We start from the raw sequence: 16,176 nt of genomic DNA, 5'->3' as shown, positions 1-16,176 counted from the left end.
CCGGGGGTCCTGGGAGGCGGTGCCTTGGGGTGGAGGGTCAGCAAGGGGCCGTGGCTGGCAGGGCAGGGACAAAGCACAGAGAACACTGCTGAGTGAGTTTACTTCCAAAGCACATCACTGCACCAGAATCAGGGCAGGCGAAGGTGTGGTCTAGACCTGGGCATCTGAACGCTGCCCACCGCGGGCGGAGCTGCCTCGGTGCCCGTGACAAAATGCAGCCAAGGCCCACTACCCAGCCCGTGCGCTGTGATCAGGGTGCACCGGGCGGGGCGGGGGGGCCTGAGGGCTGCTCCACTAGGCCAGAGTCCGGAGAGCAGCATCTCCCGAAACCAGCCCGTCCACCCTGGCGCCCACAGGACCGCGATCCACACCGAAACACTAAGTCAAATGAGTTTATTCAGAAAAGGCCTCGGCACCAGACTAAGAAATGAGCCCACTCCGACCCCGGCCGCTCCGGGGCAGCGCAGAGAGGGGCGGCGAGGAGGTCGCGGTCAGGACTCTGGAGTCCGTGGCCGTCCGGGTCTGTCTTCCGACGGCGGCAGCGACCCCGGCGCGAGGCCAGCACTGCGGGCGCGGGGCGCGGCCGGCAAGGAGACCCCCCCCTGCCCCCCCCCCCCCCCCCCCCGGTACAGGCCCAGCGGAGGGCGGGTGTCCCCCAGCCTAAGGCGTGGGGGGCCTGGCAGTCAGCCCCGCCTCCGCCCTCTCCTCCGACGCAGGTTCGGCCGCGGCCGGGCTCCCGGGGGCCCCCTGCTCCGGCTCCCCCTGGCCTTCTGCCTCGTCCTCCTCCACCTCCTCGCCCTCCCCGGCCTCAGGACGCCCCGAGGGGGCCGGCGCCTGGTCCACCTTCCTTCGCTTCCTCACCTCGTCGGCCGCCTTGGCCCCTGGGGGCGGGGGACAGGGCTGCTCAGTCTCCCCGGGCCCCTGGCTGCCCATTTCCTGGGCCCCGGCCCCGAGGCTGCCCATTTCCTGGGCCCCGGCCCCGAGGCTGCCCTGGCTGAGGGCGCAGCCCTCCAGGTTCCGGGCGATCTTCTCCACCTCCGAGGCGCTCTGGGGGCCCGGCTCCCCCGGGGCCTGCTCCCGCCGGTTCGGCTCCAACTTCCTCTTCTTGCTCTCGGTGGGGCTCGCGGGCTCCGGCCCCTGCGACCCCGGGTCCCCCTCCCGGGCTCCCTCCTCCTGCGGGGGCCCGGCGGCCACGCCATCCCCGCCCGCACCGCAGGTCCGCCCCGGGGCGCCCGCCTCCAGGAAGGGGTCCGCGGGGCTCGCCTCCCCCGCGGCCGGCTCGGGGCCCGGCAGGGCGCGCGGCCGGGGCCTCCGCAGCTTGTGGTGCGGCGCCCAGACGAAGCGGCGGCGCGGCCGGAAGTGCGCCCAGGCGAAGCGCAGCAGCGCGCGGCGCTGGCGCGGGCAGCGCACGGTGAACACGAAGTAGTCCAGGGCGCTCTGCCGCACGCCCTGCAGCTCGCGGCGCACCAGCGTCTCCTCCAGGAAGAAGCGCACCAGCGGCGCCTGGTAGCGCTCCAGGCCCAGCTCGCCCAGCGACTTGAGGATGCGCGTGATGCGGAGGTTGTTGTGGCTGTGCCTGGAGGGGGGGGGGCAGAGGGCGCGGGTGGTCCTCAGCCGGGGCCCGCCCTCCTCCTCCCCCGGCTGCACCCCACCTCTCGGAGCCAGCGGTTGGCTGGGTTTGGGATGCGCCCTCTCCTCTTGCCGGTGCCGGTCCCCTGGAGCACCCCTCCCCCCGCACGGCTAGAGGAGGGTTGGAGGGGCTCCCGTAGTGTGCCCACGGGCAGATGCCTCCCCTGCACTTCCTCCCCCCTCCCCCCACCGACCTGGCTTCCCAACAGGCACAAGGGGGTGCTGTGAAGCTGACGCAGCCCAGTGGGTCCTCGGACCCACGCCACGGGTAGTAGGGCAGTGACCAGCGGGACTCCCTTTAGGCCCTCACACCCTATCAGGCAGGGACCCCCCACCCTGCAAGCAAGGAGCAGGGTGCTCAGCCGCATCGCTTGTCCCTGCTCCCACAAGGGCTCCAGGGCACTTGCCAGAAGCCTAGCACAGTCCCCTCCTCAGCCCGAAACCTGGCTGTGCCAGCGACCCCGCTGGGGTCCTCACCAGTTGAGGTTCTGGAAGCGCTTCTGGTAGCTCTGCGCTCGCCGCACCTTGCCTGTGTCCCGGTCCTCCAGCTCGATTCCGTAGAACCCCAGCATGAGCTCGTAGGCCCGGACAAGCCGCTGCCCGGCTTCCTGGGAGCTTTTAAAGGCCTGGAAAGCAGCCCCAGGAGAGCGAGCGCTTTGGAGCTGCCCCACAGACACCCAGCTGGCGATGCCCCCTCAGGTCTGATTCACTAGAGGCCGGGACTGGACTCAGACTCAGGCTGAAGAAGCCCTAAAACTCCTTCATGTGACCGTCTCTTTACTCTGAGCGGCTACAAGGCCACCAGGGCCTGAAGTGTCCACTTTAGTCCTGAGAGGAATTCTCAAGCCGCTGGGAAGAGCTCAGGACTCGCCAGGGCGGCATCGTGCACTCGCCATCGCCTAGGAGCATGCTGTGCCTCCTGACATGCTCAGTGGCTCCCCCATCCATCCCTCTAGGGGTCCTGCTCCTGCCCCAACAAGGGGCGACAGAGGCTAGCGCCTGCCCCAGACGCCCCAAGGTAGGGTGATTTCTCTGGAAGTCTGTGAGGAGTGCCTGGGGAGAGGTGAGGAACACTTTAGAGGGAAGATAATTAGGGGGACTTCCAGCTCCTGCCCTACGAGTGGCTCCCCAGGGGTACACAGAGGCCCGGCTCACCTCGATCTCCTGCTGTGTGAGGGGCTTGGCATGCCAGTTCACCCCTGGCTCCCGCAGAGGAAACAGCCTGTGGGAGAAGAGATAGCACAGGCCCGTCCCTGGCAGCCGCGGGCTCCGGCAGGCACATGCTGCTGGGCAGCCTGGTGTGGCTCACCACTCAACCCTGGGAGGGGCTCGCTAGACACACATGTCACAGGCTCTCACAATAAAGTCAAGGGGTGAGGGCAGGAGAGCTCCAGGGCGGGCATCACAGACCAGGGCACAGGACAGGCACGTGTGGCCTACAGCAAGGGCAACCAGCTAGCTGTTTCGCCCAGGCCGGCCAGCCGTTCCTTCTGTTCTTCGCTCTTCCCCTCTCATCACTGATGCTGAGAGTTCCCTGTGCCCAGGAGAGGCCCCCTGGGAGCCGTCCTCAAAGACACAGTGTTTGCAGGGCGACCGCAGCCACGCAGGACAGGCCGCACTCGCTGCCGCGGCAGGCTGCTGTCTGCTGTCCTTCCTGCCCCACACGCAGCCTCAGCTCCCAGCCAGCACAGAGCTGCTCACAGTGAAGACCCTGAGCCGGCAGTGCCCGCAGCCAGCACCAAACCCGGCTTCAGAAAGGATGCAGTGTGCCTGCAGGCATGCATGGGACTCCAGGAAGAGGCTTGCCTAAGCCAGGCCTTCCAGCCCCTCCCCTGGAGACCCTCCCCAGAGGTCCAGCCCCATCTCAGCCCCCCAGCTCTGCCCCTCCTCCCCAGGAGTCCCAACCCCTCCCCAGATGCCGAGCCCACCTGTGCTCCGAGCCCCACGCCCGCCCTCTGCTCACCACTGGATGTAGGAATGGTTGTCCTCCAGGAGGTCGTAGTTGTCCCTCCATTCCTCAAGAATATACTCAATGCAATAGCCTAGAGCACCATGGGATGCGTCAGTGAGTCAGTGGGGAGCTATTCAAGCGCTACCCACCTTTTTTTTTAAATCCTCACCCAAGCATTTTTCCCCCACTGATTTTTAGACAGTGGAAGGGAGGGGGAGAGACAGAGAGAAACATTGATGTGAGAGAGAGACATCAACTGGTTGCTTCTGGCACGCACCCTGATTGGCCTGGAGATCGAGCCTGCAGTGGAGGTAGGTGCCCCTGACCAGACTCAAACCCGTGACCCTTCTGTCCGCAGGCCGATGTTCTACCCACTGAGCAACTGGCCAGGGCTACCACCTTTCTTGGGGCTCTGCAGCTCTGAGTTGTACATCTCATGTGATTTTAATCCCCCAAATTAGGCCCTCGGCCTCTTTGCAACCTGAGAGCAGATGCCAGAGAGACGATTATGCCCGAGGGAGGGACAGGTGCTCCCCGACCTGCACCTGTCTTTGCTGGAGGGTCCTCACTGCCCCTCACACCAGGGCTTGTCATCAGAACTCTGCCCTCACACAGAACCTGCAGCTGAGCCCCACCCCGTAGCTGGTCTTCCACTGGCCACTGTGTCTGCGAAGGGTCCAGCTGAGCATTTACGGTGTGCGGCCACATGGCCTCTGAGCACGCTGCATCCCCGGGAAACAGCCAGACCACGGGTTCCAGTAACACTTTCCTCATGGTCCAGACGGCCTGGCTCTGCATGGTGCGTGCCTGGCTGAGCATCGAGCTAGGAACCAGGAGGTCACAGTTCGATTCTCAGTTGGGGCACATGCCAGTCTGGGGGGTGCAGGAGGCAGCTGATCAATGATTCTCTCTCATCACTGATGTTTCTATCTCTTTCTCCCTCTTCCTTCCTCTCTGAAATCAATAAGGAACATGTATATGTATATGTATATATGTATATAAACTTCACTCATGGACACTGAAATTTGAATTTCATATAATTTTCAAGTCACAAAATGTTATTCTACCTTAAAATTTTTCCAACCATTTGAAAATGTGAAAACCACACTTGCTCACTCGTTGGTGTATGTGGCTCTCCCACTCGGCAGAAGAGCCAAGTAGTTGTGACAGAGACCTCGGGGCTGCAACGCCACCCGCATGTACCGCTTGATCCATCACAGCAAGTTTGCCTGTGGGGGGCGCTGTGGGGCTACCTGAAAGCTATAGGCCCCAGTGCCCCAGTCCCAGCCCAGGTCCCAGCAGCCCAGGTCCCAGAAGACCCAGAGGCAGAGAGAGGGGAGAGGGGACCCGCAGCAGGAGGGAGCTGTAGGCGGCCAGGCACGCACCATTGGGCCGGAACGGGATCTCGTTTTTGTAGAAACTCAGGTTTGGCATGTCACCATTGCTGTCCCCTTCCATCAAATCCTAAAGAGCCAGAGAGAGTGCCGGGGACAGAATCAGAAACAGGCTGGCCTCCCTGGGCCCTCAGGCTAAAGCTTTCCTGGGGAAGGGGCATCTGCTCTCCACTGGAAAACACCAGACATCCTGAAGGCTGGTGAGGACCCCATGTGGCAACCTGGGCTCCTCACCCACCTCTGACCTCCTCCTCCTCCCCAAAGTGGACCAGTGCTGGGAGGTCCCCTTCATCTGCACCCGGAGGCGGCCCAAGGGCTTCCTGAGACTCATGGGTGCAGAGGGCAGGGGCTGAGGACACAGGAGACCACTGCAGGGGCCTCATGTGGCTGTGCCGAGAGCCGGCACCACGATGCCTAGTAAAGGCAAGGCCGCTGAGGCTCCAGAGGCAGGGGCCAAGGAACACGCTGTGCCACTGGCCTTGTCCAGGTGGAAGGCGGGAGGGTTTTGCCCCAGGTGGGCTGCGAGGGTTCGAGGGTGCTTCAGGCAGCTACGTACCGGGTAGTGGTGCCGGTACCTGCGTGTGTCCTGCATGGCTCTCCAGTTTAGGGACCCCGTCATCCTAGACTGGGAAGAGAAGAGAGACGATGAGACCCCATGGGAGATGCCCCCCTCCATAGAGGCCTGCCAGCAAGCAGACACCCCCCCCCCCCCACCTCGAGTGCCATCCTGGTGAGGGCAGCAAGGACTTGGGCCAGATGTCAACAAAACCAGAGGAGCCCAGAGTGGCTGGAGTGAGGCCTGCCCCCTGCTCAGCCCTCAGGACCCCCAGGCCCATGGGAACATTCTTGGGAGGCAGCCTTCCAAGCTCCAGCTTCACTTACTGGCTACCCCCTCAGCTGCAGTTGTATCTCCCGAGGAAAGCCCGCCTTCCGCAGCGCTTCCTCCTTGTACTGAGCTGTAAACTGCCACCAGGCCTGTGTCCCAAGGACAGCGCCTTGCCACTTATAGCTCTAGAAGGGGCGCACACCTAGTCACAGGGTCTGATGAAGGACCCAACGACCAAAGCCCAGGGCGCCAGGCCCACCCGCCCAATCCCACGGCTCAGTGACCAGACCCTGGATCTCCTGGCCACCAGCCCCTTCTCTGCAGCAAGTCAGAGGCTCCTCGCTTCCTTCCCAAACCAGCAGCCCTGTCTCTACAGGCCAAGCTCCTGGGTCCCGGGAAGGATGAGAGGTAACTGGCGAGCAGGAAGCTAAGTAAATGCAGCCTCCCCCCCACCTGTTACAGGGTGGGGGGCACAGGCAGGGCGGAGCCCAGCTGTCTGACTGAGGCTGGGGGAGGGGGCGCAGGAGGGGCAGCGACAGCTCATCCTGGGCAGACAGCTGGGTCCCAGCGCCTGGGACGAGCCAAGAAGTGGTGGAAGGGTCAGGAGGCCAGGCCCACCACTGCGCCTCCAGGCCCCAGCCCTCCCCAATCCCCAACACCCCTCAGTGGTCTGACCTCCAGCCAGGCCCACCACTGCGCCTCCAGGCTCCAGCCCTCCCCAATCTCCAACACCCCTCAGTGGTCTGACCTCCAGCCAGGCCCACCACTGCGCCTCCAGGCCCCAGCCCTCCCCAATCCCCAACACCCCTCAGTGGTCTGAACTCCAGCCAGGTCCAGGGCCGCCCCTGCCAGCTGCTTAGGTTCTCTCCTACCGGCCAAGGGCAGGGAACAAAACCGGAACTCAGCGGGTGCACGTCCCACTTCTCCACCAGTTTCTGTTTCTCCTGCCCCTGGGCCAGCGGGCACCATGTGGGCAGCACTGCAGGTGGAGTCCTCTGGGGAGCGGTCAGAGCAGGCCTCCAGCAGCGTGGCCTGTGGAACTGGCGGACAGCGTCCTCCACCTAACCCTCGCCACACCTGCTGGGGGACAGAACCGATTCCTGCCCCGTGGCTCCAGGCCCACGACCCTGACCACTGCCCAGCCTGCCTCCTCAGGGAACTTGTCCCTGCCCCGACACTGGGTGCGCTGAGGCCACTGCCTTTCAGGCAGGCCCAGGAGCCTCTCGGGGTCCCTCTCTTTGATCCCTGTAAGACATTGATAAACCTGAAAACCAGTGTTCTCCTCTGGTCCCGGGAGAATCCATCCCAGAGACCACCTGGATGGCTTCAAGATTCTCTAGACACAGGCAAGACGCCTTAATCCAAAAGCAAATGGGACCCAGGGTGCTGGCTACCATTCCAGGTGCCATCCCTCCCTAACTCCTGGGGCCCAGCTAGAGCAGTGGCACCCACACCCCAGTGCATGCTAGCAAATAGCCCCTGCTAACAAGTAACCAGTGGCAAGACAAGTACTTGGTGGCAACAAAAGTAACAGTGCAACAAGTAACCGGTGGTAACCAGAAGTAACCACTGGGCACAGCCAGGGACCCTGGCTCCCAAGCCACATGAATGCAGCCCCCTGAGGCACCTCCAGGAGGGGGGAAGGCCAGCCCCAGCCCAAGAGGAGCAGCAGGGGTGGGTCAGGCGTGGAGGGGAGGGGAAGGGTGGGGAACAGGCCCCGCCCGGTGCTCCCTGAGGGGCACCAGGAGGCCCAGAGGCAGGTGGGCAGTGGAGGTGGCCAGCACCTAGCGCTGGGATCCAGAAGATAGAGCCCCAGGCCTGGAGGTGGATGTGAGAGAGAGGAGGTCGAGGATGTGCCAGGGGCACCCTTTTGAGGAAATGCCACCCCCACACAGATTCAGTCCTGGGCACCTGCCTTAGGGTGGCCCCGGATCTCTCTGCAAAGCCTCCGGTCTGGGCCAGGGGGTGGGGGTGGCAAGCAGGGGCAGATCTCAGGGTGTCCATCAGATTATGAGGGGAGCAGGAGGACCAGGGTGGGGAACAGGGCATAGCTGGAGAGGGAGTCGGCCCCCAAGTCGGGTCTCCAGGAGATGCCTCCGTCCTCCCACCCCCCACCCCCGGCGGGGGGTGAGGGGGAGTGGACAGTTTTTCCCAGATCAGGGCCTGGCTCCCATTCTGGGGTGCGGGGGATCGCGGGTCCCCTGGGTGCGGGGATCGCGGGTCTCGGGGTGCGGGTCTCCCGGGGCGTGGGGGTGCGGGGGCTGCACCTGCAGCGCGCTGGGCCACACCTCCTCCTCCTCCTCCTCCTCCTCCTCCTCCTCCTCGTCCTCCGCGTCTCCCAGGGCGGCGGCCTCGCCATCGTTGTCGCCCCCGGCGCTCGGGCCCCCGCCGTCCTCCTCCTCCTCGTCCTCGTCCTCGTCCTCCCAGGTGGAGTCGCGGTCCGGATCGTCCATGTTCGGGTGGCGGCGGGACCGCGCTCCGCCGGAAGCGAAAGTGAAACCGGGAGGAAGCGCGGGGGCGGGGCGGGGCGGGGCGCCCAGGGTCGCGGGGCTGCCGACTCCGCCCGCCCAGGGTGCCCGCCCTGGAAGGATGTGCCCCGGGGCTGCCTGCGCCAGACGCCCCAACCCGAGACTTCCCCTTCCCGTGCCCAGAACGTCCCCCCTAGCGGTGTCCCCACCCCAAGATGCCAGTCTGGGGCTTCTCACAGGGGCTGCCCCTGAGGAACAGCCCCTGGAGGTTGTCCACAGAGGGTGCCTGTCCTAGGACCCCCCCAGATCCCCCCAGACCCCTCCAGGATTCCCCTAATGTTCTCCCCTCCGAGAACGCCCCCCGGAGACACGCCCCGAGATGTCCCTTCCTTCCAGCAAAGTGGGTGACGCACCCTCAAAATGAAACTTGGGAGTGGTCACCCCAGGTAAAACCGTCTTCTAGAACGACACCACTTTATTATCGCAAAAAACAGCTAAAACCCAGTCTGGCTCTTAGGCTCGGCCGTGAGGAGAGCGGTCTCTGGTGATGGGGCCACAGGGGACGGGGACGGGGGGGGGGGGGGGGGGGGGCACAGCCTAGCCCCGCAGGGGCTCGCGGATTCTCCCAGCCCCGCAAGAACCAGCGGAGAGGGTCGGCTGCCTGTGCCCGGGCATGGTGCCGTCCTCATGCCGCGCAGCTGGTGACCGCCAGGAGTGGGACAGAGACTTCCAACCGCCCAGGGGCTCAGCGGGAGGCCTGTCTTGGTGCTGGTGCCACGGCTCCCTGACACGTCGACCTCCATCAACTCTCCGGCACAGCCCACCTGGCTGGAACTGAGTCTGCTCCCCTTTCTAAAGGACAGTGGTGACACCCCCAAAGGATCGGGGCCCTAGGCATTTCTGCATGTCTGCCCCCAACGGCCAGGGCAGATTTCCTAGGGAGTGGGGCCAGCCCACAGGACTGGGGAGGGGCCTGACCTTGTCAGCCCATTTGCAGTTGGCCTTGGAGCCCCTGGCCGTGATCCCGGGGTAGAGGGGCTCCTCTGATGGAGGCTTTGGGTGCTGGGCTGTGGGTCATTCCAGGTTTGCTGCTCTGGGAGCCCTGCAGGAGGGGACCCCGCTTCACCACCGCAGCCTACCATTCAGCCTGCCCACTGCTGCTTCCTGCCAGGGCCAGGACTATAGACCTCTTTCCTGACTTAAGACACTGCCCAACTGCTGCTTTATGAATAATGGCCACGCCCAATCACCCCAGATTCTGCTGTGGGAACAGCTGGGGCTCTGGGGACGCCATGTGGGCTCAGCAATCCCGGCAGCTTGTTGCCCAGGTGAGGTGGCCAAGAGCATCACACCAGTGTCCCATCCACAGGCCTAACACATGCTGCCCCAGGTGCTTGGCCAGGCTCTTGTAAGTCTGGCTGAGGCGGGACCAAGTTAGACCTGCCCTAACGCTTTCCAAAAGTGAAAATAGTTGCGGCCATGTTATCTGGCCAAAGTCCGCCCATCCCTACTCAACTAGCCTTGCGGGTAGGCCCGCTGCTGCTCAGTAAGTGTTCAACACTGCTTGGGAGCCCACAGTCCTTCTGGATTCCCCGTGGGGGGTCGGCTAGAGCAGGGAGCCCTGAGACCACACCACCTGGTTCCCACCCGCCGGCCCTGCAGGCGTGTGTCCGGGCAGCATCGAGTTGCAGGACTGTGCTTCTTTTTGTTCCGTAGGCCTTCGTCTCTATGCCCCCCTCCCCACCTCCTGCAGCCCCATCCTGTTTTCTTGTTCAGATAATTTCCATGCTACATGGTGGATGTACCTAGACCCATGTCACAGATCAGACCCCTAGGCTGGGAGACATCACGTGCCACAGATGGCTGTGAGCCTGACCTGCACAAACCACAGGCAGCCAACTGGACTGGACTCACGTGCAGGGAAGCTGGGCTGGTGAGGGCTGAGCAGCCCTGGAGGCCTCAGGCAGCGGTGTCTGCCCAGGGCAGGGATGCTCGGCCAATGCTGAGGGCTGCAGCCCGCACGGCGCCAGGGCATGGGGAGTGGGGCTACTTGCCCACCCTTCTTAAAGCGCAGTAAAATGTTAATTGAAACAAGGCAGGTTTAATGACTAGGCTTTTCCAGCAAATTCTGAGGTCCCTGAAGACACTGTTCCAGATGGGAGTTTCCCAGGAAACCCAGTGAAGGGAGCCCCTCCCGTGCCGAGTGCCACCCAGGTTTTTCTGTGCATCACAACTCCGGACCTGGCAGAGTGGGTACTGAGGGGGTTGGACACTGGCAGTGAGGGAGGCCAAGGGGCAGGGGCCTATCTCCCTGCATGTGTGCTAGAACTCTCTAGAAGGCAGACCTCTGCTCTCTTCCCATGAAGAGTTGTTGCCTGCTCTGCTGCAAGGATAGCTGGGTGAGCGCAGCGTGTGCTGTGCAGACTTCATCACAGGGAAAAGGCAGTGGCAGGAGGGTGTGGCGAAGGGCAGCCTCCGACCACCTGGGTTCTGTCTAGATCCCTGCTCCAGGCGGCAGGTGCGGACACACCCATGGGCCCCCACGCCTTGGAGTGCAGGCTCTGCTGCGTGGATGCTGAGAGCAGCCGCTCAGAGTCAGCAGACTCTGGCACAAGACACTCGGCACCAAGCACTGTTGGCCTGCTGGGAGGCAGCGTGCCAGCCATGTCTTCAAGGGCCTGAAGAAATGGGTCTGGCACAGGCCAGCCTCCAAACTGATGCTGGGCGGCCTCTCAGCACAGGGTCCTGGACGGGCTGCAGCGAGTTCTGACTTCCTGCTCCCAGATGGTGGGAAGGCTGCTGGGTGGGCAGGAAACTGTCCTGTCGGTGCGCCGGCTGGCCTCTCCATCACTTGGTGGACTTCTGCTGTGCACAGCAGGCACAGCCCCGGGCACACGCAGACATCCAGCGGGAAGGAGGCGCAGCTGTGCCTCGTTTGCTCTCCATCTGAGGGCCTCGTCAGTCACGTCACACTCCACACCTGCCAAGAGCTGCACCTACCCTGGATCACGTGAGCCAAGCACATGGACAGACTTCCGACTGCAGCCAGTGACGGGTTTCGGTCTGAAAATCACACAAGCCCAGGTTGCTTTCTGTGCTTTAATGCTCCACAGGCCCCGGCCCGGCCACCGCTCCTGTCGGGCCTCCCTCCACCCACTCGTTTGGTCTGTTTGCAAGCTACTCGGTAACACAAAAGTAGCCACAAATCCTGTGTCTGGCACATAAAACGGAGCAAAAATTATCCCGTCGCTCATTGCCTTAAAACAAAACACCTTGGAAAAAATACAACATAGGTTTTTAACTTCTGCAGTATTTTGTCATATAAAACACTAGTAAAATAGGCTTCTTAGAAATTAAATAGTGAAATATCAACCACATTATACACATCGTTACAGTACAAGGGAATGAGGCCAAGTACCCCGCTGTGTCTCAGGGCTGAGGGAGGGGCCGCTGCATGCGGCGCGTGTGGCCTTTCTCCTGAGGTCGCAGTCACTTGAGCAAGAGCAGCGGACAGGTGGACAGGTGGCCCAGTGGGAAGACTGGTGCTCCTGGGCGGGCAGGGACAATGGCGTTATGCTCATTCCTCCAGGCTCTCTGTCATGTAGGCTGTAGCTCAGGCCGCTGGTGCAGAGAGCAGCGGGACTGACACAGAGCACACTTAACCTAAGCCGGCGATCCTTTTTCTAGGGGTGTGGGTGCCACAGATCCCCGGACCCCAGGGCAGGCAGCAGGGGCCGAGCACCTGAGCCCTGCCAGCCCTTCTCTGAGGAGCATCTAAGTCCGGCGCCGCTTGGCAGCACTGGGGCTGGAGGGGTTGCTGTTGGCGGTCAGGACCTTGTCGGTGACTCGGCTGCGCTTGCGCTTGTCCACCCCTTCCTTGGCCCCCAAGTCTGAGGAGTTCTTGTCTCTGTCTTTGCTGCACTTTTCGGTTGCTTTCCCCAAGCTTCCTGAAGATGAAAAAACTGGGAAATAAAATCATTTGGCTGAAATCAGAATATCCAGAATTTTATTTCATCTTCTTGTTCAGTTAGAAAATTCTGTATCTACACATATGACGCTCTGAACCCACAAGCTTCTCCTGAGCTGGGGGCGCCCGCCCGGCCCACAGAGCACCTGGTCCTCCTGAGGGCGTGCCCACCAGGGGCCTCGGGCACCACGCGCTCAGGCTGCAGGACCCGCCCGCCGCCACTCACGCCTGTGCTGCAGGTGGAGCCAGCTTTTGCTACTCAGTTTGTCCTGTACTGAGGCCTCCGGCACTGCGCACTGGGTCCACCTGACTGGGCCCGCCGGTGCCCGGGGCCGCCCTGCGGTTCATTCATGGCGTCGGCCACACGCACGATGTCCATGCCCGGCGAGGCTCCTGCCCGAGCAGATGGAAGCTGCCTTTCAACTGCTGGACCAGACAGAGTAGCTGTGGCTGCAACGGGCTAGGAATTCAGGCTGGGGACCTGCGCTGCGCCCTGTGGGAAGGCCTTGCCAGGGGTGGGTGCTGTGTCCCCCGGGACCCCGGTGGAGGGATGGGAGAAGCAACACACTTACCATCATCGGCTCCATTGTGGGGGTCCATGTCTTCCTTCATTTCCTCCTTCATTTCCTCTTCAATGGTCACTTTTCCTGTGGGGAGACAACTGCCTTCCCTGAACGCCCACACTCCTGGGTGACTACGCCTGGCCCAACCTGGGGTGGCTCAGGCTGGGGCTGCTCCCGACCACCCAGGTGGGCCGAGCATCACAGGCCAGAGACCCTCACTCCTCCCGGAGACTCATGCCCTTCACTCTGACACCACCACCCTTGCCCACCTCCCGCCTTGCCTAATTCCCAAACCTAACCTGTCCAAGTCTCACCTTCGCGGACTTCTTGAATGATTTCTTCCGGGAGGACGAAGTTCCTTTCTGGATTCGGGAATGGAAGAATCTCAGACTCGTGCTGATGGCAAATAGGAAGTTTAATTTTTTTAAGAAACAAAAAAGGTGTGATTTTAGCAAGTGATGAAAAATGTGTGAGAGCCACCTCAGGAGCACCCAGTGAGTGCACAATGTTGCCCTGAGGCTGCGGAGGTGGGCAGGCGACAGACCAGGGCGGGCACAGCTCCAGCGCCAGCCAGGACAGGGGTCTTAGTGGGAAGAATGCTGGTCAGTGTCACCTGACATGTGCTGGGCCACATCCCTGCTGGCACACACCTCAGGGCAGGGCAGCGGCAGCCCAGCAGCCTGGAGACAGGGCATGTGGGCTGGGAAAGCCACCCCACAGAAAGCAGGTAAGGTGCGCAGAGAACCAAGGCCCTGTGGCTTGTCAGGCTCCACCTGTCCTGCAGGTCACGTGTGCCAGAAGGGACAGACTGTGATACACGGAACACCAGACGAGGGAAGGTTGAGTTGGTGGGAGGGGGTTCGGGAAACGGGCTTCCACCCGCCACCCACATGGGAGCCATGTCAAGCCAGGCGGCCCGCTGTCAACGTGCTGATCAGCATCTCCGGCCGCGGTGATCCACCGGCTGCTGGCCCCCCTGCTCACTCTGTGGGTAGGGTCCAGGGACTTGTGCTAACAAGGGCCAGAGTGGTGCTGGGGTCTAGGCAGTGCCATCCCTGAGGTCTTGCCCAGGCCTGAGTGACAGGCCATGACAGGAAGAGGGAGAGGGCTGCTGGGTGTACCCTGCAGCCTCCCAGGGCCTGTCATGTGGGTCCCCCGCATGAGTGTCTGTGCCTCAGAGCTACCTGCCTGCCTCCCCAGGGACACCAGGGGCTCCCCAGGATAGGACTCTGCTGCTCTCATCTCCGTGTCCCACTTCTGGCCCCAGCAGCCTGAAGTCAGGGTGTGGGAAGTGCCTGGGGACCAGGTGACCCCACAGATGACACACGTGGGAGCTTTGCTGAGTGCAGGCCTGCCTCGGCCTTGCACCCAAGGCCACCCCCAAAGGACACCTCTAGTGCAGCAGCTGACCCTCACAGAGGCTGTGCATAAACAGCAGCCAGCCCCCCAGGACACAGCTGTGACCATGACAAGCAGAGGCAGAGGACTTGCTGGAGGTTGACAAGAAGCCAGGGACAGCACAGGATCTGGACAGAAGGCCGGGGGCTGGCAAGCCTCTCCTGACACAGCTTAGGCTCCTGCCTTGACCCAGGTGCCCCGACCCCAGGTGGGTGCCCTCATTTGATCTCCTGCTGCTCCTCTGGGGGGAACACCTGTCCCTTTGGCCCTCCTGGTTACCTAGGGAACCTGGCTGACACCCTGCCGGTCCGGTTCTCACAGAAGCCACCACATCACCTTAACCTGACCGGAATGTGGGCACCGTCCTGCCTCGAGCACTCCTGGGACCTCCCATAAGTCAGATGCCCGCGTGAGGGCCCCCTCCCTTGGGCCTGGGCTCGGCGTTACCTCCCTGGAGAGGCTTTCACTCATCACCCATCTACAGTCGGTTCTGCACGGTAACCAGCTGTCATCACTAGGTCTGTGCTTTCTTGAACCCCACTCGGAGCTACCTGGTTGAATGAATGGTCCCCACGAGGACGCAGGCGCTCTGAGGACAGACCGAGGTCTGGAGGGCTCGGCCTTGGGGGACGGGGAGGGCGGGGTCCAGCTCACCAGCGCCTGCATGTCATACATGGTGCTCAGGTGGTCCCAGATGACCTTGGACGGCACCTGCCTGCCGATGTTCTGGCTGAACTTGTCCCTGATACAGATCATGTGGAAGTGCCGGTTCACACCTGCGGGGAAGGCTCCGGTTGGAGGGCGAGAGATGGAGGGGCAGGCGTCCGTGGGGAAGGGGCAGAGGCGGGGCGCGGGCAGGGCAGGGTCGGTGGAGGGGGCCCCGCCCAGCGCGCGCCACCGGCCGTTGCCGGCGCGCCCCGCCCCCACGCAGGTCCGCGGCGCCCGCTCACCGACGGGCTTGTGGCCCAGCATGGCGTGGAAGAGGCACACCTCCACCTCGGGGCTCCACACCACCGTCTCCTCGGCGGGGCTGGTGGCCGCCTCCCCCGGCCCCTTGTCGCCCGCCGCGCCCCCGCCGCCCACCTCGGCCTCCCCCATGGCCCGGCTCAGCTACGAGCCCCCGGCGGGAGCGGCGGGGCCACGGCTCCGCGCAAGCGCACTCGCGGGGTGCGTGCTCTGCGGCTCAGCACGCAGGCGCAGGCTCAGCAGCGGGTGGGTCCCGGCGCGCCGGCGCCCCCTGGCGGCAGGCCGTGTAACGCAGCGCGGACCTCCGGAAATGGAGTGGATTTGGGGAAGGGGATGGTGGCGGTTGAGGCGATCGCTGCCCAATCTGGGTTACCCCGTCGAATGTAAATGGCGGAATTGCAAATTACACCCCAATAAAGCGATTCAGAAATAAGAACAGGCCACAGTCAGTTCCGCCAGCGTGGGCTTTAAGGGGCTCCTATTGCCTCTGCTGACCCCTGGTCGGAGCACTGCACAAAGCGGCTTCGGCGCAACGGGGAGGGATCTGGACCGTGACGCCCATACAGGTGGGCGTCTGGGGGGTTGACCCGGGCTGCGGCGGGGGCAGGGCCTGGGCGGGGCCCCGAAAGACCCCGGCGCGAGTTAACTGCGGTCCGCACCGGGGCGAGGCCGAGGCAGGGCCGGGTCGCGTCCAGGTGGAGGATTACCCGCTAGTCTGCGCCCGACCGCGGCCGGGGCGGGGCGGAGTCTTGCCCTGGGGCGTGGCCAAGGTGGGCTGCCGGCTGGGAGGCAGCAGCCCAGTGACGAATCAAAGCAGCACCCAATCAAGGCATCCCGGGCCTCCGCCCGCCCCGCCCACTCCTGCCAGGCCACGCCCCCGTGGTGCCCCAGCGCCCGCGGGTAGTGCGCTCTCGGGCTCCCGATGACTGTAGGCTCCAGGGTGGGGTTTCAGGGTGCCCTTTCTCTGCCGCCTGCAAGCTGTGTGAGTCGCGCCAGGCACAGAGCCTCTGGAGG

The 16,176-nt window shown here is 63.4% G+C and overlaps 2 protein-coding genes across 9 annotated transcripts; both read right to left on the bottom strand.

Annotated features, from left to right (window-relative positions):
* Positions 1-613: 613 nt before the first annotated feature.
* OGFR (opioid growth factor receptor) lies at positions 614-8,319 on the bottom strand. Of its 2 annotated transcripts, none has more exons than XM_036323572.1 (7): positions 8,068-8,319; positions 5,531-5,599; positions 4,966-5,044; positions 3,593-3,671; positions 2,785-2,851; positions 2,107-2,255; positions 614-1,576 (listed from the first exon to the last, which is right to left on the bottom strand). In XM_036323572.1, exons 1-7 carry the CDS (start codon positions 8,251-8,253, stop codon positions 661-663), a joined length of 1,545 nt encoding a protein of 514 aa, XP_036179465.1. In that variant the 5' UTR covers positions 8,254-8,319; the 3' UTR covers positions 614-660. The 2 variants fall into 2 exon arrangements, with proteins under 2 accessions (XP_036179465.1, XP_036179466.1); XM_036323573.1 differs by having other exon boundaries at positions 8,089-8,319.
* Positions 8,320-10,349: 2,030 nt separating this feature from the next.
* LOC118663717 (MRG domain binding protein) lies at positions 10,350-15,385 on the bottom strand. 7 transcript variants are annotated; one of them, XM_036323625.1, is made up of 6 exons: positions 15,147-15,385; positions 14,851-14,972; positions 13,113-13,194; positions 12,808-12,882; positions 12,462-12,661; positions 12,091-12,230 (listed from the first exon to the last, which is right to left on the bottom strand). In XM_036323625.1, the coding sequence occupies exons 1-5, from the start codon at positions 15,292-15,294 to the stop codon at positions 12,495-12,497; spliced, it is 594 nt and encodes a 197-aa protein (XP_036179518.1). In that variant the 5' UTR covers positions 15,295-15,385; the 3' UTR covers positions 12,091-12,230; positions 12,462-12,494. The 7 variants fall into 7 exon arrangements, with proteins under 7 accessions (XP_036179522.1, XP_036179517.1, XP_036179516.1 ...); XM_036323627.1 differs by having other exon boundaries at positions 12,462-12,658; XM_036323628.1 differs by having other exon boundaries at positions 12,462-12,628; positions 15,147-15,384.
* Between the last annotated feature and the right edge of the window lie 791 nt (positions 15,386-16,176).

Source organism: Myotis myotis, unplaced genomic scaffold (genome assembly GCF_014108235.1).
Source record: "Myotis myotis isolate mMyoMyo1 unplaced genomic scaffold, mMyoMyo1.p scaffold_m19_p_9, whole genome shotgun sequence".
Classification (NCBI taxonomy): domain Eukaryota; kingdom Metazoa; phylum Chordata; class Mammalia; order Chiroptera; family Vespertilionidae; genus Myotis; species Myotis myotis.
This window is presented reverse-complemented; position numbering and strand designations above follow the sequence as displayed.

What these genes read in the sequence shown, in the direction of transcription:
- LOC118663717 (XM_036323623.1), bottom strand. Translation starts at nt 15,294, where the DNA reads ATGGGGGAGGCCGAGGTGGGCGGCGGGGGCGCGGCGGGCGACAAGGGG. An exon ending in GCTGGGCCACAAGCCCGTCG is followed by an intron (nt 14,973 to 15,146) that starts GTGAGCGGGCGC and finishes CCTTCCCCGCAG; the next exon opens with GTGTGAACCGGCACTTCCAC. An exon ending in TGTATGACATGCAGGCGCTG is followed by an intron (nt 13,195 to 14,850) that starts GTGAGCTGGACC and finishes ATTTGCCATCAG; the next exon opens with CACGAGTCTGAGATTCTTCC.
- OGFR (XM_036323572.1), bottom strand. Translation starts at nt 8,253, where the DNA reads ATGGACGATCCGGACCGCGACTCCACCTGGGAGGACGAGGACGAGGAC. An exon ending in TGTGGCCCAGCGCGCTGCAG is followed by an intron (nt 5,600 to 8,067) that starts GTGCAGCCCCCG and finishes TTCTCTTCCCAG; the next exon opens with TCTAGGATGACGGGGTCCCT. An exon ending in TCACACAGCAGGAGATCGAG is followed by an intron (nt 2,256 to 2,784) that starts GTGAGCCGGGCC and finishes GCTGCTTTCCAG; the next exon opens with GCCTTTAAAAGCTCCCAGGA.